This window comes from Polistes dominula, unplaced genomic scaffold (genome assembly GCF_049000335.1).
Source record: "Polistes dominula isolate Pdom_NZ unplaced genomic scaffold, Pdom_raw_medaka contig_16, whole genome shotgun sequence".
In the NCBI taxonomy this organism is placed as follows: domain Eukaryota; kingdom Metazoa; phylum Arthropoda; class Insecta; order Hymenoptera; family Vespidae; genus Polistes; species Polistes dominula.
The window spans coordinates 2,918,544-2,943,166 of record NW_028301040.1 but is presented as its reverse complement, the minus strand read 5'-3'; the positions used below and the strand labels follow the sequence as shown (position 1 = coordinate 2,943,166).

General features: G+C 29.5%; 1 protein-coding gene across 6 annotated transcripts in view; it reads left to right on the top strand.

Moving 5' to 3' along the window:
- LOC107064848 (uncharacterized) overlaps positions 1–24,623 on the top strand; it is a 132,729-nt gene that overhangs the window by 95,792 nt on the left and 12,314 nt on the right. For all 6 annotated transcript variants that reach the window (XM_089174865.1, XM_089174869.1, XM_089174866.1 and 3 more), the window contains 3 exons: positions 7,116–7,242; positions 15,291–15,426; positions 21,841–21,974. In XM_089174865.1, coding sequence (XP_089030991.1) covers positions 7,116–7,242; positions 15,291–15,426; positions 21,841–21,974 — 397 coding nt within the window. The remainder of the gene's footprint in view (positions 1–7,115; positions 7,243–15,290; positions 15,427–21,840; positions 21,975–24,623) is intronic.

Sequence of the window (24,623 nt, the reverse complement as noted above, 5' to 3'; positions counted from 1 at the left end):
GACAAGACCCTGCAAATGAGCCGAAGGATGCAAATCAATCCCAGGACGCAACGCTCCAAATTGTTCACCTACGCTCGAATGCGGCAATCCCTTTTCAACCCTCCCTCTCTCTAAAGTTAGAACTCCCTCTCTCTTTCTCTCATACACATACTGTTTCACTTCGATTTCGATCTCTCTTGGTCCAAGGTAAAAGCAGGCCGAGAACAAGCCGGTTGCACCCGACAAGCGAACCAGAGAATGTTCCCCTTGGGTACTACGCTGCTGCTACTGCTGCTGCACGTTGCCAGAACATCTTCGAAACGTTGCTGCAACGGCGTAACCGTTGCACCAGTAGCAACGAGTATTATTGCAGCGAAGCGTGCATTATCGCATCGAATGCATCCATAGCGGTGTTGTTGAATCCGTTCGACCAATTCTACTTCTTACTCTTTGTTCTTCGACGAACAACTATTCTAACCAGTTCCTCTATGGAATTATAATCTTATGATGTACCTAAACATTCTCTCTCTCTCTCTCTCTCGCTCTCTCTCTATCTTTCTTTCTATATAGTTGTTATTAACTTTCTAGAGATCAACGAAGATCTAAATCTTTCACTTTCTAATTATGATAAATATCCAAATATATTTGTGGAGTTATTATTATTTGTTTAAATAATACCAAAATATATTCCCAAATTATTATGTGTTGTTTTAGTATATTATTTTAATTAGTATTATATATAACTATTAGTTATAATATATGTATAGTGTGGTATAACTACTGTAACTATACTAGTATTAATTATTAACTAATTACTACATTAAGTTTGGATCAGGTTGTGAATTATTTATTAGGTATAGACATTAAGAAACGCACGAATAGTGATGTTAAAGTTATTGGAATAATAGAAAACTGACTAAAGAGAGAGTTAATTCTACATAAATACGACGTAATAAAATATTAATTGTTATTGTGACTTTACTACCTTATATTCGCGTATACGGATATTTACATTTATGTATTATAACGAGAACGGTTCATGTTGTTTCACGAAACTTGTTTTCAAAGTTCCTACCTATGAAATAGAAAAGGTGTATAAGTGTTGTGAAGGAAAGCGAGTAGAGGATGGCGGTAAGGGTGAAGGGGGTTGCATATGCACGAAGTTACGATCGTAGAAGATTACTTGCCGGCGTTAAAATAGAAGTTGTCGTGTTAACGGAAAATTTTCAGTATAAGTAAAATCATAAAGTCGTAAGGCGTATATTTTCCCCCCTTAACATCCGTTAATCAGGTTCGCGTGAGCATCGAAATCCGTCACGTTGGTGAGAATATTCGTTCGGCGCGTCACGAAAACGAATCGAAGTGGAATATTAAAGTGACGTCACACATTGGCACATTTCCTAGTTCTTTGTTTGCATTAAATATGCAGACGATAAATCATTCAAACGACTTTTACTAACGTACACACACATACACACACACATATTTACCTGGTAGGAAAAATATAGGTCGGTTTTGGAATAATTTTAATAAAAGAAGTTTAAGTATAAAAGAAGAAGAAGAAAAAAGAAAAGAAAAGTTATCAACCAAGATATATATATTTAAATATCGTATAGTAATCTAAAAAAGAAAAAAATAGAAAAAGGTAAAGAATAAATCGATGAACAAATCCCGTAGTTTATTACTCTTCTTTAAACGTCTACTGGATTGAATAGAAATCTGTTAAATGTCTATAAAAAAAAAAAAATGTGATATATGTAGATTATAATCCAAGTGAAATATAATAGATCGTTGAGAGGGATCCTTGTCGTACTTCGATATAACGTTCTTGACGTATACGTAGTTTAGTCAAAGTTGCGCTTTTTCCAGTTGAATAATATAAGCAACAATCTACGAAGTCCGAGAGAGGAAAATTTTTAATACCGTGTGTGTCCATCGTTGAAACGAAACGAACATGGCGATAAATCTTTCGAGTAGATCGAAGCTTCCCATCGAAAATTCCATTAGTGAATACTTCCTATGCGATATGTGTGTATCTACATATACATATATATAAATGTATTAATGTGTATAATATGATTGATATACCACCGTAGTGGTATATATCCATCGGTACGATTAACTCGTAGGTAAGAAAGTATAATAAAACTAATCGAGAAAGTAGTAGGATAATTCGTATAGCTCAAATATGAATGGGGGGTAGAATAGGTTGTAGTATTGGCATGCAAGCATATGACTCATGAATGTAGCCTATCGGAAATTATCATCACTAAACAGGACATTGCGTGTCGCATAATTGCTATTGGAAGAGGAACGAGCATTGAATCCACGTTGAAAGGGAGTGTGTAGTAGGTACAAGAACGATCGATTCAATGCCAGAGGTCGATCTTCTCTAACTGTGGAAGGGAGTTATGTTACATTCAAATACCGAGTCATTACAAAGCGATCAACGAACGAGAGTATACATACATCCCATTACAGGAAGAAAAGGATTCATTTCCGAATGATTTTTAATTTCTCGTTGAAAGAAAGATATTAGGATGATGTCGTAATCATCGATGATTAAAAAATCATCGTCGTACGAGTTGCTGATGACTAATAATCAATGTGAGAATGAGAAAGAAAGGAATGAAGGAAGGAAGAAAGAAAGAAAGCTTCATGCATATCGTTCGTTCGTTCGTTCATTCGTCATTTAATGGGGCTGCACTCGTGTAATTAGTCGTTTTACGAACATCTCACCGTAACTTATTACCATCTACCTTTAGGAAGAATCGAGATAATTGGAAAGGCTCGTAAAGATGGAGGGCCCAAGCTGAGTTCTGATAGCGGAGAGGTAATTTCTCCTTAAACGTGATCTAAATTAAGCGCATTGCTGGTTACTGGGTATGCAATTATGCGAAACGCAGCAGAAATTGGGGTGTGGGGGCGGGGGGAGAAGAGAGAAAAAGAGCTTACAAGTGGATGGGAAGAAGAAGAGTAGGAGGTGAATGAGTGGGTGGGTTTATGGGAAAGGAAGGAGGCTTTATTAGGAATCGCGTGTAGAATGGTAAGGAAAAGGATGGTTGATTTTTTGAAAGTTGGTTCATTCAACTACGTTTATCGGGTTAAAAGGGAGCGTTAATCGGACTACTTCCTTCGCAAAGTGGTTCTCTCCAGGCCGATGAAACAAAATTACAGTTCTCGAGCGTGCAAAGACGACGACGACGACGACGACGACGATGTTGCTCGAACAAAGGCAAGAGCAGCAACCCTAACCATCTTCCATTCTACTAGCGTTTCCGTTGATCCATTTATCCTTCGACCAAGAGCAACCTCCAAAGGGAAACCACCAACCAGTCTCGCGTGTCTTCCTTGGATCAAAGTAAATCCATCGGACAACCTTGATTCGATGGGATTTTTCGGAAATTTTCCTTTCAACTTACTTCTATATATATATATATAGAATGTTATATAACAAGTGATATAGAAAATCAATGAAATTGAATATCAAAGACCAACATGTTAAACTCTTGATAACAAGCTTGTAGATTTTTGTTTACACGTAACGTTATTTAGTATTTAGAATATTAAAGTAACCGGATATGTCATCGCATGAACTGATCGTATAATAGTAGTAGTAGTCCAAGTCTAGCTGTCAGTGCCACGTGCTTTTGAATATTAATTAATTAATGAGATAATTCAGCATATCGTATGTATGATCCAATAAACGCAGCCTGTTGCACTCAACGATCTTACGAATGTATAGACCGTAAACGAGATTGGTAGCGGAAAGGGATGCCTGACTAATAGCTTGATTAGAACGATTAGAGTATTGGTCGGTGGTTGTCCTATTGGTTCAACCAATGTTGATAATCGTGCACGAAGTTTGCATTTCAAATCGCATACCGACCATTAATTGATTTATTCAGTTTTCCTCGAATGATTCTCGTAAACATGTGTTTTTATATGATCCAAAAGTTCTATTATTCATTATTAACACCTAAGAGAAAACAAATGTTTTTCAAGAGAACGTTATTCTTAGAAAATATAAAAAAGTTTTTCTTACTATGAACTTTAACGTATTACAACCATAAATATGCTCATCTTATCAATGCCGTATCTTTTAATTAGGAATAAAATTCCCACTTCCCCGCAATTCAGGAACGTTAAATGAGAATCTTTTATGGTAAGAAACTATATCATAAATTCTTTAATGTATATTCAAAAGGTGAGCGTCAATTCTTCCGGAATTTTACGAAACGGTCATTGTCCGCATCCCCCACTTTTAAATTTCAGTGTAACGAGACCCCTCATTGGGCTCAGCTCGAATACTTTCGTCCCATTTTCTTGCAGGACGACCTCGAGGACACATCTTTAGAAAAAATAACGAATCATCTATTGTGTTGCAATACGAAGACTCCTTGTAAAAGCAAACGAGACGAATATTTTTGATTGTGAGCGAATATATATCTCTATTTACTTTTAAATAACACTGTAATCTCATCATACTCCTGTTAATTGTATTTATACATACATAAAAAATAGGGGTTTTTTTACCAAACAAATCAATATTGTTCTCTTGTAAATATTTCCTCAACCACGCTTTTTATTTATATTTTATTTAATTAATTCTTACCTTCATCATCTAAGCCTAATTGAAATTACTAGGAAAAAATTTCATGTTAGAATAATCTTCGGATATACAAATCTTTTGAATCGAAATATAATTGACCATTTTATAAATAAAATTCGTTGAATCGTACGAAGAAAATAAAAAGAAAGAGGAAGGAAAAATAAAGAAAGACCATTTTCTTAGAACTGAGTTTTATAAAAAAAAATCTCATGAGTCCTTTGCTTTGTATAGTATTTAATGGAAGACCGAGTTGATTAGTAAATTGACGAACCCACGAGTAGTCAGTCTGCTTCGATCACGGATGTTGATCAATTACAGTAATTGTAACTCACCCCCTTACGAAGTCCATCCCCAAAGTTCTCGTCACGCAAACTATTGTCCGTTCGTCGTCCAATCAAATAAACAATCCGGATCAATGTTATTTTATTTTTCTTATTATTATTAATATTTACAATCTTTTTTGTACGTTTGTATCGTACTCGACTAGATTTGAGATTAATACGCAAGAGAAAATCGTATTGAATAAATAATTCCTTTTTTTCCCCCGATATCTTATAGTATTTAACAATAAACAAGAAAAACGATCGAGATGAAAAATAATTCCTAGGTACGGTTTTAATTATTTTTTGTTTTATCTTTAATAAAAGAAAAATCCATTAAGAAGTAGGGAATGGAAGAGAAGTACTGCACCAATAGGAGAAAAGAAAATATTTGTCCGAACTCGTGTATCGGTAAATTCGTATAATCCATAAGCGACCAATATTATGGATTATAGTTGCAAATTTAACGCAAAAAAAGAGAAGTTAAAAAGATCATGGCATCGTGCAAGCAAAGTTATTCTCCAATGTGTTGCATACGTATTTTCCTAAAGCAAAGAATCATTGGCCGATCTAATTGAACCAATAAGCAAACAACAAAAACGTTTGTGTATGATAAAGCAATTAAGCAATTTATTGAAAAGCATTTCGTAGTTAGTTACATTCGTATTCGTAACATTTTCTACAATTTCTTTTTTTATTTCGAATTCGTTAATATGATCAATTAGTTTAAGTTAATAAACGAAATCGATAATTTAATAATAGAATGAAAATATTATATATTTGTTTTGGATGGGTGCGATCGAATTTTATGTGAGATAAATTGGTCTCTCTTTGATTTTTCTCTATACTTTTTAATATTTACCACGCAATAGTGATTGCAAAGTAAACTTAAAAGCATTTCACTGTCGAAGGATACGCTTTTGTAGACATAAACTCTTATAAAACTTGACAGTTCGTAACGTCATTAATTTCAATTACAAAAGAAACTTCGTATCTACCGAAAATGCATCGTTAAAAAAAACATACCTGAATGATGGTCGATGAAAAAAAAAAATAACATTTATTTTTTATTCAGATATTACTTTCGATGGCAGGAAAAATTGCTTCTACCGCTGAAAACAAATTTTATCGTGTAAAACAGAAATATTTCTAATATTCGATTTTTAAAACGCAAAAGTAATCGGCGTGTTTTTAAAATATTCATTAAAATCGGTTCCATTAACTGGAATAATCAAATGTTAAAAGAATAACCCTGAATGGTGGTTGAACAACATTTTTTTTCATTTTTCATTTAAATGTTGCTTTTGATACCCATACATACATACGACAAGCAGGAAAAATTGCTTCTACTACGAATAACGAGTTTGGTCGTATAAAAAAAAAAAGGATATTTCTAATTTTAGCTCGTTAAATAACGCAAGTTGGCGGATATTAAAATATTAATCTAAATATTAATTTAAAATATCGAGTAATTAATAAGAATATCAAATATTGAAAAAATATCTATAACTTGTAATCAATAAAAAACTCTTTTTATTTATTCAATATTACTTCCGATAACTCTGACAAGCAAAACAAAAGATATAAAATTACTTTTACTGTAAATAACGAATTTAACCATGTAATTTAAATAAAAATAATTCTAATATTAGTGTTCGTTAAATACTGCAAACAATCGTCGTGTTTATAAAAATATTAATTAAGAATCGTGAAATAAGCCTGACTCGTGCTTTAGTTAAATCACTGGATATATCAATTTCATTTTTTTGTATTATTGGATCGTTGGAATTGGACTGATTGATCTTTGATATTTACTACTGTAATTTGTCTGAACTGACTTTTATTTAAATCACTGAAAATGGATCATATTTATGCTTTACTTGAACTACTAGGACGATTCTCGTTTATTATTTATTCTACTACTTAAAATATAAATTTTGCTTTTATCTTACAACTAGTTCAAATATTGCAATAAAATTAAATCGTAGCAAAACGTAACAATAGTTTAATAGATAACCAAGTAAAAATATTTCATCGTTAACTATTCGCATTCGCAATGTCTTATAACTTTTGAAAAAAAATACTACAAAGTATGATAAAGTGTCTCTATCATAAAAGGTGAATACGCGCAGGTGTGTGCTCGCAGTAGGTATCATTCGAGACGAATTTAATAGCTCACAATGGTCTTTCTTTTATTGTTTCAGCTATGATCTAGAATCGGACAAGCTCTATTCTTTTTCGTGGTACAAGGATCACGAAGAATTCTATAGATACGTACCCAGGAGTGACCCGACACAACATAGTTATCACGTCGAGGGTATTAAAGTGGACGTAAGTCAATTTTTTCAATGATCCTTTCAATACACATTGATTCATATAACTTGCATAGACCTCAAATAACATTTAAATGATTTGTTTAATATAAAATTATAATGTTAAACACGAAAATAAATTGTATCGTTTCAAAGGATACGAATTATTTTATTTTATTTTATTTTATTTTATTTCATTTTATTTTATTTTATTTTACGAGATAAACATATTAATTATAATTTAATGTAATAGGTTTATTACATATATATTATTATATAAATCTATAACACAAACCTATAATAGACTCAGACTAAACCTATAATAAACCTATTACATTTTTTATTATTATTATTATAATATATTTATTTATTATGTATATATTTATATACATATAATTATAATTCGTTGGTACTTTTTTATAGGAAAAAGTTAGGAAATTTCCAAAGTAAACTTTGTTTCCTCTCAATATACTTATAATTTTTTTTTCAAAATATATTTAAATTCTTCGAGTAATGTTGAAACATTTATGATGATCAAATGTGATTATTCATAAGTTATAAAAAATAAAGTAAGATAGACAATGAGACAAAACAAAAATTCAATAGAATTTGTGATAATTGATGTTGATCTTAAGAAAATCCACGACTTTCGACGAGGATTTAGCAGGTCTAATTTACTCTTTAAATTATTGTAAAGACGGGTATAGTCTTTTTTTCTTTCTTTCTCTCTGCTACGTTCCACAAGAGAGGAGAGATAGTTCATGTCTAGTAGCAGCTTTCGCATTTGGAAGGACGAAGAGATACTGCGACTTCGACTTTCACGTAGAAGACAAACGACCTATTTCGTTTCACGATTGCGCATAGTGATTCCTTAAGGAAGATCGAGTTTCTTAAGAAATAGAAAAAAAAAAGAAATTTATTATTAAGATGAAAAATGGACAAAAAAAAATTTGATATGCAATTGTTTAAAAATTAAATAACCAAGTAAAATGATTCATCGAATAATTATAGTTATCGAGTATAATTTATTAACAACGAGAATAATTATCTCTGATCATTCATAATTGAACTTTCAATATTTGACAATCGATTTGATTGAGTAGAATTTGTCTTTATATTTTACTTCATTTTTAAAAATAACTTCTGATCGAATAAATAGTATATCGCGAACTTCCTTGTTTGAATTACTTTATGATACGTCAGCTTTGAAAAAAAAAGATCAAATACAAATATTGCTACATTTGATAAATATTATCAAAGCTATACGATCCTAAATACGATTCTTTAAAGTTATTTTATCATATTTTGTTGTTTTTTTTTTTTTTTTTTTTTTTTTTAATTATTATTATTCATTTGTTTCAAATTTTTAGATACTCCAATGGTAATGAGATATTATATTTTATTTCATCTTCATAAGAGCAGTTATGTCTTTCTCTATAATAATTTATTTTTTAAAATAGAGTATTCCGAGGTATAGATATTTGTATTCACGAGAGTCGCTATATTTATTATAATTTTTATTATTTACGTTGTTGTGTCTGGTCGTTCGTGAGTTGACACGTTAATAACGAGTTAGTGCAAAAGCGATATGACGTAAATTTTAATGGCCCGTTGAAAATAACGTTGAGAATATATCGCGAAAATGGTAGTAATGAAAATGCATTCTGATAGATATCGGTCAAAAATCCTAATTGTATTGGGAGTAATGTGTTATACATTGTATATTGGATCACACAACGAACTAATGAACTTCCAACGAATCGATAATACGAGAGAATAATTAGAAAATATATATTTCGTTATCGAATGTCATTCAATCAATACATATATTTAGTACGTGCATTATATAATATACTTTTATTTCTTTTTTTACATTATCCGAACATTTTTATTCGTTATTTTGTTCGATAATTTATCAATATATAGATATTAATTAATTAATATTGATAAATAAATAGTCAGTATTTATTAACGAATCGATTAAAATGTATTTATTGAAACAAAATAAATACTAAAATATTATAAATAAGATAAATAATATTAATAATCATTCTTTTTTTTTTCACATTAATCAATGCGCGCGCGCGAAATACATTTATATAACATATTGATAATATATTATAAGTATTTCTTTTAAATATTAATTAAAGGTCTTCAAAGTATAATTGATTTAACAAATAACAGTTTCATGTGTATATTTAATAAATTTTTATTTATCTCACTCTTTCACTTTCTATCTTTTTTTCTTTGTTTGTCTTTTGATCTTCCTCTTTGAGAATCAACCGAACGAGAGAGTGGCATTTTTCGCACGCTTGAGATTACCAGCCAATTTCTATCCAATTTTCCACGGAGCACCTATAAAAGAATTCCATCGGGACGATGCAAAAACATAAACGTAATACACATGCTGCTCATGCATCGGCATCATCAATTTTATATTCAACACAGTCAGAATACCTTTATTATACTATTTGACGTCTTGAGATACGGCTGTTACAAGTTTTTTGTTTCATAATTTCCTTTTACTTTTATTACTACTTTTTTTCTTACGAATGAATGAACAATTTTATCGACGTGTATTTATTTAAACAGGTTGTTTCATCTGTATTCTAATAACAAACAGTATCTCGATATATTATGTAGATTTTTCAAAATAAAAAAATTAAATAATACGTGTAACGTAGAATTGTAAATGATTTATCATACAATTATCAGAAGGATAACAAATTATGAATGATTGATTTCTTGTTTTAAAATGTTTATAATAATATTCGTAATTATACGTATCACAAATACCAAACGTCATATCACTTCTATTAATTAAATATCATTTAAATTATTTCTAGACAATTAAACAATAAATAAATCACATTCTTGTAAATTTTAATTATTCATTATAATTTAATAATAAATTATTTAGGATGATATATAAATTTCGTAAAACAAATTTATATTTCTTGCATATACAACATATCAACACCACATAAAACGAGAATATAAATAAGATATCCGGTATATTATAAAGAAAAAAAAATATACATGAAACGAACGAGTTGCAAATAAACGAAACGATAATCGAAACTTTGAACTCGTTTTCGTTGGCTTTCAGAATAGACGCGATGAAACGAATACGTTTTAACGATCTGTCGAAGAAGGTAGCTATCGAGAATGGAATAAGAATCTTATATATATATATATATATATATAGATATATATATCTAATCGGCCCAATCGTAAAAATCGTCTATATATTCGATTAGGAATTCAGTAGTGCAGTCTGGTTGGTTCGATAACGAGTACGTTTCCGCTTCGTTTTTCTAACTTCCGCGAAATTTTCTTTTCTTTTCCTTTCTTGTCTAAGCTATGCTCTTTAAGATCGGCCCACGTGTAATGAGGATTACGTGAGTAGAATCGGCCCAATCCTCTTCGTGTTCTTTCGATCGTGAAAAAAAGTTTAACTATTAATCTAAACTCGGCCAAACCTAGCAAGCAAGTAAGCAACCAACCAACCCTCACGATAATGATAAAGAAATGTTTTCTTATACCAAATCTATACTATTTAATTTTGTATATACACATAATGTCATAAAAATCACTACTTTACTTCGAAGATAACAAAAATATTGAAATGATCGATATTGGTTCATTAATAAGATTAATAAGAGAATATTTTTTTTGAGGGTGAATAGATTTCAAAATTTTGAATTAAGTATAGAAATTATTTCTTTTTGGTTTTTAATTTTTTTTTTTATTAATTTATTTGTTATAATTTTTAATTTTATTTTAATTTTAATTTTATTAATTTTTATTAATTTAATATAATACTAATAAGTTTTTTTCAGGTTAAAATACAAAATTCTTCAATCGACTAGCTTTAATTTCACGTTACTGTATTGTTAATAGGTTCCTTCAAATAATTGTAAAATAAGTTATAAAATTTTTAATGAGGTTAATCGAAATTTGAAACATTCAGTATATGTAGAATGATAGAAAGATAAAGACTATATAAATTTTTGTTTTATTTTCTTCTTTCGTATTTTATACCATCATCTTATTCTTCTCGGTTTATCCCGTGACACTTATTGGAGTACCAAGAAATTAAGTGGATTCCATAGTGGTGACTTGCTCCACACATTTTTCATCCCTTTTTCCTTCCTTTCTTCCTTCCTTCCTAATTTCCGACCTTTTTCTCTACTATTTCTTACTCCCCTTAGTTTTTCTCATTGTAAGCATAAGAAACTTCGTTAATTGCTATAGTAATTCTACTTAAGTAGTATTTACAAGAAAATAATAATCGATCTTATCTCAAATACAATCTGATTTATACGATTACATTTATTATTGTAATATTATTTTAAATATTTGTTTCTTTTTCCTTTGATTAAACGCAAAATATAATGATGGATATCTTATCATCGTATACTTATAATACTTCACGGTAAATAGAAACTCTTCTTGAATATTAATTTCAACGTAACAAAAAGCTTACAACGCTTATATTAATTTACTAACGAAAGTTATATAATATTACAAGTCTGTTACCAAAAATTATTTTCAGACGGTTAGCTACGTAAAGAAGGAAAAGATAGAAAGAGAGAGAGAGAGAGAGAGAGAGGTATAAGAGAGGAAATTTTCAAATGAAAAATAAAGAAATGAAAACCTATAGATAGAAGCATTATTAAAGAGAAAAGTAACTCGGTAAATTGATCTAGTTTCCAAGATACTTTTTTACTTGTATACGCAAGATTTTCAAGTCTTTCCTATTAGATATATCCAAAGAACTTTGTGTGTTTCATTCCATACGATAGTTGGATAAAAAAGTTTTTTTATCAATTTTGACAAAATGTTCTTAAAAAAAAAAAAAGAAGAATTATAGTTTATTTATTTTTTTACATCGATAAAAATTATCGAATAATTTTATAATAATATTATGATATTACATATATATTTATATATATTATTTATATATATTTTATTATAATATATATTATTAATAATATTATATTATCTATATTATTATTAATAATAATTTATTAATAAATAATATATTATTTTAATTATATATATTATAATAATAATATTATTATATAATATAATAAATATACATATTATTTAGTATACATATTACTTGTACTATTACTATATACTAGTATACATATATATAATATATTTTATTGAGTATATATATAACAAAATTTGTTAAAATTAAAACATTTCAATTTATAATAAATTTTATTTGGAAGAAAAGAAAATAATTATGTGAAAAATTAATTTCATGGGTGTACACACACATAAGCACGAACTGTTTTCGTCATCATTGAGTTAAATCTATCCTGTTGCAGTTTGACATTTTTCAATATTTAAAGAAATATCGAACGACATGGTACACGATTAAAGCTTTCCCGTTGAAAATTCATGTTATTAAGGTCAAAGATCGATACAGTTGTGATACTGTCGTTCACAAGGGAAAAAGAAAAGATTTCCCAGTACGAATCTCAGTTTCAGTTTTTCTATCTTTGATTCTTTGGAAAATAGTACTTTAAACGTATATGCCTCTTCAAGGCAGACCTAAAAATCGAACAGTAAGAAAATGTAAAAGCATGAGAGAGAAAAAAACAAAGTGAGTGCGAGTGCATTTGTGCATATGTGTGTGGGTGTGTCGATGTGTATGAAAAAGAGAGAATACTTTTGTAAAAGATAGAATTGCAACTCTTGATAATCCATTTACTCGATCGTAAGACTTCTTTCCACTTATAAAAATATATCTCTTTCACGTTCTTTCTTTTTCATCTTATATCCATCGTCCATCTAATACTTTTCACAAAAAAATAAGATAAAGAAAAGAAGAAGAAAAAAGGAAGAAGAAAAGAATGGAAGAAAAAGAGAGAAAGAGAAAGAGAGAGAGAGAGAGATCAACTTACAAGCATTCTCAAATATAAGTATTAGATCGGCCAATAAGTAATATTAGAATTTTTAATAGAGGTTTGTTTGAAAGTACTTAGAAGAGTAAATAGTCCCTGGATGATTTTAAAAATCAATTTCTCTATTCTCCGAGACTTGTTAAACGAATTTGTTTTTTTTTCTTTCTCCCCTGTTAGTTCCTACCATCCTTTTTTCCTACCTTCACTTTTATTTCCTTTTCTTTTTAATTAAAAAACTACAAGGTTCCGGAAAGTTTCTTACGATCCGAACAAAAATTACATCATCGAAAAGTCTCTCTCGACAAAAAAAAGAATAATTGATTTTTAAAATCACCCGAAGAGTTTCAACGCAAACCTGTATTAATAAAAAAAAAAAAAAAAAAAATTAAGAAAAGAAATTCTGACATTACTTATTGGCCAACCCGATAAGAAAGTAAAAGAAGAAGAAAAAAAAAATAAGAAGAAGAAGCGTGGGAATGAAATTAAGTAATAAGCTGGAAAATCTTGGCGAGAGGTAGTAAGGTGATGTAAATTTACATTTGCGAAAAGTTCATTACGTTTCTTCATTCCGTTAAACGACGATGTATGAGCATATTAGTTTAGAAAAAGAAAATAAAAAGAAAGTAATCGTTTTTTGATATCATCCAGAAATTGTTGAACCAGGGCAGTTTTAAAAATTCTAACCCGGGATATGAAAAGTATTATAAAATAAAGTAATAACCCAACGATAACCTAGTGGGTATTATAAGTTTAGATGTGTAAAAAGTTCATTGCATTTCTACGTTTAATAACACGAAAAAAATATTAATCTCGAGAAAGAATAATCGATTATGAAAATCATGGTGATAAATTTTTGACTCAGGTTGCATTTAAAAATACCAAAGTTGTTTATCGTGCTAATTCGATATGAGAATAGAACGATAAACCAATAAAAATAGAGGGGAAAAAAATAAACTAGATAAACGAGAAAGAAAAAAATTATGAAATAGTGATTTTAATACATTTGCGAAAATTACATTGCATTTTTACGTATAATCATACGTTAAAATGTGTAATCTCGAGAAAGTGTAATTGATCTTTTAAATCACGTAATAAATTTTCGACTCTGATTGCATTAAAAATTCCGACGTTGTTTATTGGCTGCATGTTCGTATGGGGTCATGAAATAATCTTCACTGCACGCACACATTAACCCGTTTTATCATACTGCTTGATTATAAGAACTTCATTTTCACGTTGTAAGAATGGAAAAAAAAGTGATTCGACATTTGCCTAAAGTTCATTATATTTCTAAGTATAATAACTGGGTAAAGATAAGGGATAGGTGGGAGGGGAAGGGGAAGGCAGTGTTAATCATTAAACTTTAGAAAAAAATCTCGAAGATTGGATGCTGGGCATTGTGTATATACACGTTTAAAACGAGAAATTTAATTAACACCCTTGCCATTTTTAACGCCCTTAATTTGAGTTCAACGTTGGTTACTCGAAAATAGAATAGAGAAAAGAAGACTTGTAAGAACTATAACGAACTACTTCGACGCGTTATCTCGCGTATTCCAGAAATTATCTCGGGAGAAAAGAAATTTTGTTTTCGAAGGAAACGTTTCTCTTCGATTAAAGGGAGAGAAAGAGAGAAAGATAGAAAGGGAGATATAGAAAAAGAAAGAAACATTCTAGTACAATTTTCTCTCTTTCTCTCTCGAATGAACTTTTTCAAAAGTACGACGGTTATACTTTAATCTCAACCTCGGGGAGATAAAAAAGAAAGAAAGAAAGAAAGAAAGAAAAAAGAAAAAAAATGAGATTGCATTACTAGCTCTGGAATTATAATTATACGCGCATTGCTAGATTTACGACGACTAATTAATTCGGAAATCTAGTGCCACGTGGGATTTCATCCCCGTGCGAATGGCATTAAATTACGAAATCAAAACGTCCGAGTAAGAGAGGAAGTTTTTTTTACATGAATTTTTTTTTAATAAGGAAAAAGTTGAATTTTTCTAACAATTCTTAGAATGAGAGAGTTTCTTTTCCTTTTTTTTCTCTCTCTCTCTCTCTGCAAAAAATGACATTTAAGAATATATCGTTAAGATTGTAGACATTTGTCAACTGTAATCGTGGTTAATTATCATTTTTCTTTTTACAGCACCGACACTCTAACAATACACGAGTTCAACTACAAGATGTTGGTTTTCACACTAGTGGCAGATACAAGTGCGAAGTTGTCGCAGAAGCACCTAATTTTTATTCGGTTATTGCTGAAGCCAATATGGAGGTCATAGGTGAGTTCTTCTCTCGAAGTTACTATTTTAATAATTAATAATGTGCTTTGATCGTAAACTCGAATTCTCCGATAATTCAACTACAGTTGGCAAACGTTATAGATATAACTATAATCTCTATTAAGTACCTTGATGCAACCTTTCGTTGTTGGCCATACAATGAGATCCTTTATCTCTTTTAATCTTATTATTATCATAATCTTATATCATTAATTCTCATCAATAATCTATCTTCTAATTGGCAATTAACTTCTTGTTTATTTCAAGTTGTAAAAGGTTTAAAATTTCAAAATATATATATATATATATATATATTTAATTACATGTACTAATAATATCTGAAAATAAATTATATTAACTTGCATCAAGAAAACATTTAATTAATATTGCTGATAATTTATTTGAAATATGTTAAAGAGTTCAACACGTTTTACTAGAAAATAAAAATATCTTCTCAAAGTATATTTTAATTATGTTAATAAGCTGTTCAAATTTTTGATGATGAACGTTAGAAGTTTTAAACAAATTTTACACGAAAAAAATAATCTTAAAATTAATAATTAAATTACAGTTTAAGAGAATTTGTAATTAGTGTTTGGAATGGTTTACGTGTTTAAAAGGATAAATATTTTTTAATCACGATGTAGAATATATATTAAATCTTGTCAAAAAAGAAAAAGAAAAAATTTAATGAATTATGTTAATAAATAAAAAAAATAATAGGAAAATATCGTTGGAAAACAAATTTCTATATACTCTCAGCGTAAAAGTGACTTCAAATCGTGTTCACAATAGATACGATTAACAACACGCGATTCAGTTTAACCACGAAACCACGTTGCAACAGTTACAATGTAATATATTGCACCTGACGTATTCGCGACCTACATATTCACATACGTGGCGTGATATTCTCTGATATCGTACATTAACATCAGTCTCTTTTTCCAGGTTATAGACTTTTTTCCACCTTACGTATTTTTAAGAATAGGCGAGAATTATTATCAAATTTATCCTTTAAACTGACATGACGTCGTTCTAACACTTATGCTAGTTGACATACGATTTTGGCACGCTATTACTATGCAATTGAACGAACGAATATGATGGCCTATATTAATAATTCTATTAAAAAAAAGAGAAAAGAAAACAAAATCAAATGATCATATTTTTTCTAACTCGCGTGTAACGCGAATAAAGTATAAACTTTGTTTAAAATATAATTCTACGATAATTCAAAGCGATATATAATAATAAACGAGCCGAGCACAACCCCTCGTTTTGTTTTTAAACTTCTCGCGAGTCCATTTTTTTTCTACTTTATTTTTTGTTTTGTTTTGTTATCATGTTAATTAATTAAACGAAAAGATTAAATTGGATTACGGGTCGTTAATATCGTAAGTCAACTTTTATTTTATTTTTTTTTCTCATTCAAAATTCGGACCTGCTGTGCTCTATCTTTTTTTAACCAAAAAAAAATAATAATAATAATAAATAAATAAAAATAGTTAAAAGTATATCAATCTTGTCGGAGAGAATAAAAAAAAGCAAACAAAATATTAAATCGAAATAAAACGCGGCGGAAAAAAATAAGCCTCGTAAATGTATAGTGGTTATATCAAATACAGAGAGAGATGCGGTGGTAGGATGGGTAGCTAGCTAGCTGTATAGATGGTATGTGTATGATGCAAAAATGAAAAGAGATACAAAAAAAAAAAGGGAAAAAAAGGGATAAAGATAGAAGCATATTTTAAAAGCAGAAAAGCCTGGCGAAGGGCAAAGGTACGAATTTTCCTCTCGAGGTGCATATTCGGGGAGGAGGACGGAGGGGAGACGAAAAGGGGGTGGAGGAATAAAAAAAAACATCTACTTTTTTTCTCTCTCTCTCTCTCTCTCTCTTCTCTTACCTCTTCTTCTCCACTAATCCTGTCTCTCCTAAACTATCTCTCGTTTTCACGAGGGTAGGTTTTTCCGGTCGCATTTCTTGAGCCGTAGTGCACGATCGATAGGCCACGTACCCACAGTTACCACGTCTTTACCAGCATCGTGGAAAATTTCGTGCGCAGGAAATTACCTGCGGGTATGGTTGGCCCCCTCCCCCCTCCCTCCCGCCCTTCTGTCCTCGTAGTTTTCGTTCACGATGACTATACGCTTCACTGTGTCACATACATACACATAGAAACACATAGAAACATACTTATACATATAGAAACACTCATACAGACACGCAGGCACATAACACGTCAGCAAGCTATTTTTTTTACTTTCTTTTTTACCCTTTCAACGACCCACTTTCGATGATCTGTGTTACACATTGCCCTATTTCCCAATATTACTTTCAACGTCCTAGTACTACTACCACTGTTCTTCGATTAACTCCATAAATTTCTCTCAATCGGTCTTTATACTCTTACTTTTCAAAAATTATTTATTAAGTAATATTTACACGTACCTTTTTAATGCATTTTAAATGATAAAACATAAATATAATTAGTACGAAACGATTATAAATTTATCATGGAGTTATCACTATAGTTTCAATTTTTTAAAGGGAAAATTTAGGAATGACATTTTTTATACTCAAATATATATATAACTTAAATAAATATTTGTAGAAAAAAAAAATGGTTTATATATTCTGAATTTTTCCAATTTTTAAAAGCAAATCCAAAAAACGCATATTTATAATTAAATGTATCAGTTTAAAAAAATATATCTCAAAGTTTATATTAATAAATCTACACGCGCTTAAACTTTCGATTTGCTTAATGCATTTCTAAATATTCGACATTGTGAACAATACTAGAAAAAAAAATTTAGATCGATCGTTAAAATGAATGAAAGAAATAGCAAATTTAAAAGATTAAAAAAAAAACTATTATTAAACTCTCATATCTAATTGCCAACTTCCTGCGAATTGCTTTTTTTGCTTTCCAGAACACTCGATCTTTTATCCTGATCCACCAACTCGCACACACGTACATACGTACGCAAACATACGCGATACTAAATTGCACATTTTTTTTCTTTAATGATAAAACACTACGATATATACTTTGAAGGAAAAATAATATCATCAGTGAAACTTTTTTCACCATTGATCATCCACGTGTCTTGAAATATTTTATTTGTAATTTTTAAAAAGAATTCTCGCGAAGCATCACATTTATAAACAACTTAGAAGACAAATGTACTGAATAACATCATAACAAATATATTATAAAGTATATCTAAACGACACATATGATTATCTAAAAAAAAAATTTGTAAAATTCCAAAAATACCATTATACAATAATTTATTAATAAGAAACGATTGGAAAACATTCGTGAAATTTGTGAAATACGATTATAGGAGGACAGGTGATAAGAATTGCGAATAACTTGACAGTTCCGTCGATCGTTTAAGATGAACTTAATCGATTTATCGTCTCGTTTGCAAATTGTTTTCCTTCCATCCGTTCCGTGAGACATTTAACAGGTATTAGCATCTTAGCTAATTGGCAACGAAAATCGAAGGAAGTATCGTCATCGTCATCGTCATAGTTACCGTCAACGTAGTCAACGTCATCCACGACATTTGATTCTTTTTCGTAAGAGAAAAAACCTTTTGCTACCTACCGATGCTTACCTTTAAGCCGCTTTAAACGAATACATATATATATTCTAGGAAAAGTAGCAAACGCGTTGTAACCTGAATGGATCAATCCGACCGCGAGTCGCGAATGGCTTCGTTGAATATTCTAAGCGAGGTGTCACGACGGCTTTAAAAGCTTATCCGGAGGTTGCACTTTTATCGCTATACCAAAGTCGGCAACGATTTTCTCATGCATCTCGTCTGCTATCTTCACTCGAACGAGATTAAATGACGTCAAAGAGAGAAAAAGAGAAATATTCTTCGGTTTCGAGAACTTTTGTCCTAAATCTTTGTATTTTTGATTAAATCCAATACTCAAACTCAAAATAAAATATATATAAGGTGATCCACACCAACTATCAATACCTAAATGTTTACAGTACTTTATGTACCTTTTATTGCCATATAATTTTTTTGTATATAACATTTTTCTATATTAAAATAAATAACTGAAATATTGTGACGCTAATTGTTGGTGGAACAACCTGTGTATAATCATTCAAATTTAATTAAATAATCATACACTTTTAATGATTTATGCGTAGCTCAAAATTCAACGTGGTTTAGTTAAAAAAAAAAACACGATTGAAAAGAACATATAAAATAATTGTACAAAATGAAAGAATTCATTTTTATTTTTAGATAATATTAATGTATTCATAGGTAGACTAATCTTAATGAACTAGTAGAATGAAATTATTCATTTAAAATTAATTCTATCTAAAAGAAGAAAAGGGGTTTTCTCGAATTATATATAATTCTTCTATTCAATTTATGAATCAAATTACATATTTATAAATGTTCCAAGTTATTATATCATGAGTTTTTAAATTTGTATTTTCATTTGAAATGTTACATGAGTTAATGAAACATTCCTCATTACACAAATAATATGTAAAAAGTTATGTTAAATTATCTGCTCTATATAGAAATAAATCTGTTCGAATTAGATTTGTAAGAAGATATATATATATATATGTATATACAAATATGTATATCTTTTTACTTCACAAAAGAATCGTAGGAAATGATGAAAATAAATATCTTCGAAAGGAAACGTAAAATGAAATCATATCGATCCGATGTGTCCTGTAAAATGAAACATAAATACATGATAACATTTTTTTGAAAGATCCAAATAATATATACGAAAATACGTAAAAATGAAATGGCATCGATCCAACGAGAGATCCTTTTAAAAAACGGCATAATATATGAACAATTTTTTTCTTCTAACATTCAATTAATAAACAAAGAATCGTAATATCTACTTAATTTCGATTTTATTAATAATTCTTTAATATTATTAATTCTCTAATTCTGTAATTAAGTATAAATTCTCTAATATTATTAATAATATTGAAATATTCTGTCCTTTTTTTTTTCTTTCAACGATATGCGAAAAGTTGAAACTTGATAATATTTTTTTTAATTAAATCGTTCTATATTAAAATAAAAGTTTCTATTTGAATGAGATTTAAAAAATTGATCTCTCTCTCTCTCTCTCTCTCTCTCTCTTTCTATATTTCGCGTGAGAATCGTGGGCAATGATGAAAATAAATTTCTCTGCGAAGAATCGCAAAACAGGCGCGTGCGCGACACGTTTGGAGAATAATTAGTCGGTATACGTCGATTGCTGCTTACGAGTATGCAAATTTTATATACACATCGTGTATAAATATGTATAGTGTATAATCGCGTATAATGAATCTGCATATACTTTTGTAATGACCAAAGAGAGAGAGAGAGAGAGAGATTAAAAAGAAATAGAGAGAAAAATTATTTTTTATGTTGTTTTTTCTTCTTTTTTTTTTATATATCTACCATTACCGATTAAATACGAGGAATAATTATTTACTTTTCTGTGATTAATCGAAAAATTCAATGTTTTAAAAAAGGAAAATTTTAAATGCACAATGAATTTAAAAAGTATTATTGAATAAAAATGTATAGAACGATTGAAATTTTCTTGTTAACGTTATGCGCATACACACATGTAGGCGTACACACATTCGTGCTTTTATAAATTTCTTTGCATATAAAAAGTCTAATAAACGACAGCATTTCCTTCGTGTTTTCAAAATGAGCATACGCGATGATGGGAAATACATACGCATAAAATGCTTGGTTACACGAGATCAAAAGAATCTTTGGATCAACCTAGAACAGATTGCAATCGAAAAATTCGATATTTAATATTTACAAATTTTTATCGAAAACAACAAAATAATGCAAGTTTTAACGAACTTTGATACACGTATGAACATATGTACATACATGAAAATATACTCGTAACATTTGGAATCCTACGTATAATCCTAATAATCCTTTTTCATTGTTCGAAAAATGGATGGATAGCTTTTATAGATTACTCGCTATATATTATTATCTATTTTATACTCTATAAACACTAACAAATTATGGTTTCTCTCATTCCAAACGTGTTATTATTAGTAATTGGAATAATTCTGGCATTAATTCGGACTCTACGTTATTTAGATATTAATCGAAACGATAATTGATCTTGAAAATGATTCTCATTAGGTTATAAAACAGATAGGATTTACTATCGTTAATTTTTATCTATTAATCTTTATCGTCATCATTTTTTTTTTTTTTTTTTTCAAATAAAATTTTCATCATAACAATCATTGTATTTATCTATCTCATTTTTTCTGTCTCTTGTTATTTCGATAAAACGCACAAAAATTGTCGTCTTCTATCCTGACACAACCTTACCCGTATCTTTCATGGAAATTCTTTGCAATTTTGTTACAGCACTACCCCAAAAAAGTCCCACGATAACGGGCGAAGAAAAGATTTACGCTAGTGGCGACGTTCTTGCCCTAAATTGCACAAGTGACAGGTCCCATCCTGGTGCGCATATCAAGTGGTTCATCAACGACGAACAGGTGAGCGCAAAAATTCACTTTCTTTCTTTTTTATTTTATAACGAGTAAGTAACGAGGACAGGGGAAACGAAATAAATCATAAAGTGTATATTCTGAACAATGAGTAGAAAATAAGGGAAGGGTTAATTAAAAAAAAAACACACACACACAACGAAATGAGAGAATACAATAAAAGAAAGAAATTTTTGTTTGTTTTTAGTAATAGAAAAAAATATAATCAATTCACAGAAAGAATTATAAGTAATTTGTAATGACGTGATTCGTTAATATGAATAACATTTAACGTTACAATGATAAATGTACACACATACATAATTGATATTAACTTAAAAACATTATTAATTAGACAAACCTTGTTAAGAAAGAAAGAAAGAAAGAAATAATTTAAGAAAGAGAGAAACGAAAGATGGTCGATAGAAAAGTAACCAAAGTTCTATATTTGAAAATTTCACTCTCGGGATTTTTTAATCGTAATCAGGTAAATATTAAAAAATTCACACGAGCCTATTTCTACCAATAGGTTTCTATTTATTATACATGCATAGTGAATATTACGAATTCGGGGAAAAGGATATACTGCATCCATCAAAAATCAATCGATAAAAATAAAAATCCTTGAAGAAGATTTTCCTTCTCTTCTCTTCGTCAATTTTTAATAATGTGACTTAAATTTTCAAACGAATGAACTTCGTCTACGTAGATTTTCTCTCATTCACATGGGAAAACACCGAAAACGGAAAATGAAAGAAGTAGAACATTTTTTTCCTCTCTCTCTTTCTCTCTCTCTCTCTCTCTCTCTCTATTCGTGTAAACTTCGTTTAGGTAGAACTTTTATTGTCCTGATTCCATTGTTTAACATTTCAAATATATCTCTCTCGTTAAATGAAAATTTATTGCAATTGATGTATAGTTTGTACTTTTGTTACTATACAACATATTATCACATTTCATGTATTTTGTAATTTTCTTTTTCTCTTTATATCTCTGTGTTTTTGTTTATCTCGTAGATTAAATATTTCATAGAAAAAGATAATTATTTTCTCAATTGACCTTTCCGTAGCATTTGGAAAATCATTTGTCATAGAAAGTCGATTAAAAACCGCGAACAAGTCGACCACTTTTACCAAAGCTTATATAAACCAATCATTTAACGAGACAAGGTGCGGATCAGTTCAGACAAGGTAGTTATAAAGCGAATATTTTGTTTCGTTTAGTACAAATAAAATAGAATCAACGTGGAAAAAATGGGAAAAAAAAATAAATAAAAAAGAAAACAAAATAAAAAAATAAAAAAAAAGAGAAAGAAATGAAAGTGAAAGTTGTGAACGAGAACAAGTCGTTCGTTTACAAAATTATTCTTCAGATATTTACGAGTAAGTAACTCGAAGATAGAAAATAAACTGTAAGATTAAAAAGAAAAGAAACCAAAAATTCGTTTTATTCTTTTTCTAAAATTATATTCCAAGAAAAGACATCGTCCAGAATTTTTTTGCATAAAAATTAAAGTCAATAATTCAATCCCGTTTAAGCTTATAATATTTTTGATTGTCAAACTTTACGGGAATAAATTTGGATATTTTATTACTTCGATTTTATTCGAAGCACCGAGTATCGTTGTTCCAAAAATATTACACGAAAGAAAAAAAGCGCATTCACATTCAAATTATAATTTATTTATTTAATCGACTTTAATAGATCGTTATTAAACGTTTCTCTTTGTAACATGACTAAAAAAAAAAAAAAAAAAAAAGATACGACATGAAAAAAGAAAAAGTAGGAGCGACAAATACGAGAAGAGAAGAACACAAGTTGAAATAAATTTTTTTCAAACCAAAAATAAAAAAAAGAAGAGAAAGACTTAAACAAAAACAAAAAAAATAGAACAATAAATAGCACAGTTTAAAATCATCATTTCTAGAACAATTCACTTAAGCTTTTCTTTTTCCATTCCCGGTTGGTTCGTGCAACATGAATGAAAGAAAGAAAGAAAGAAAAAGAAACAGAAAAAGAAAGAGAAAGAGAGATAAGATATTCGCAGATTCGAAGAATAAAAGTAGCGTTTGAGATGATGGAAGGAGGCAATTTCCTGAAGGTGAAAGGGAAATCCTCTAATTAATCCGAGGAAATGTGAGAGAAAGGGAAAGAAAAGAAAGAGAGAGAGAAAGAAAGAGAAAGAGATTAATTTGCTTTTGGAGAGTCTCGAGGAAAACCCGTGATGGCGGTGACGCACGAGAGCCCTTCTTTTAATTGTTACCTCGTTGCAAAAGGACAATCCACGTCTTCGTAATCGTCCATCTTTCTCATAGGGTCAATCTTTCTCTCATTCTTTTCTATTATTTCAACTTTGATACATAGATCAAAATAGAATCTACCATCGGAAGTATATGCTTCGCGATTTTATACTCTTTTAAATGATACAAAAAAAAAAAAAAATACTTTGATTAACGAATCTTCTTTTTTTATACATTCGAACGAGATGATAGAAATACGCCAACGAAAAGAAAGAAAAGAAAAAAAAGGAGGTTAAGATGTTTCTCGTTTAAAACATTGTCTTTCAAATATAGGATTGATAAATAAAAAATGAAGTCGAATCGATTAGCTTACTTTTAACGACCAAGTGGAAATCCATTAGGAATACGTGAATCTTTA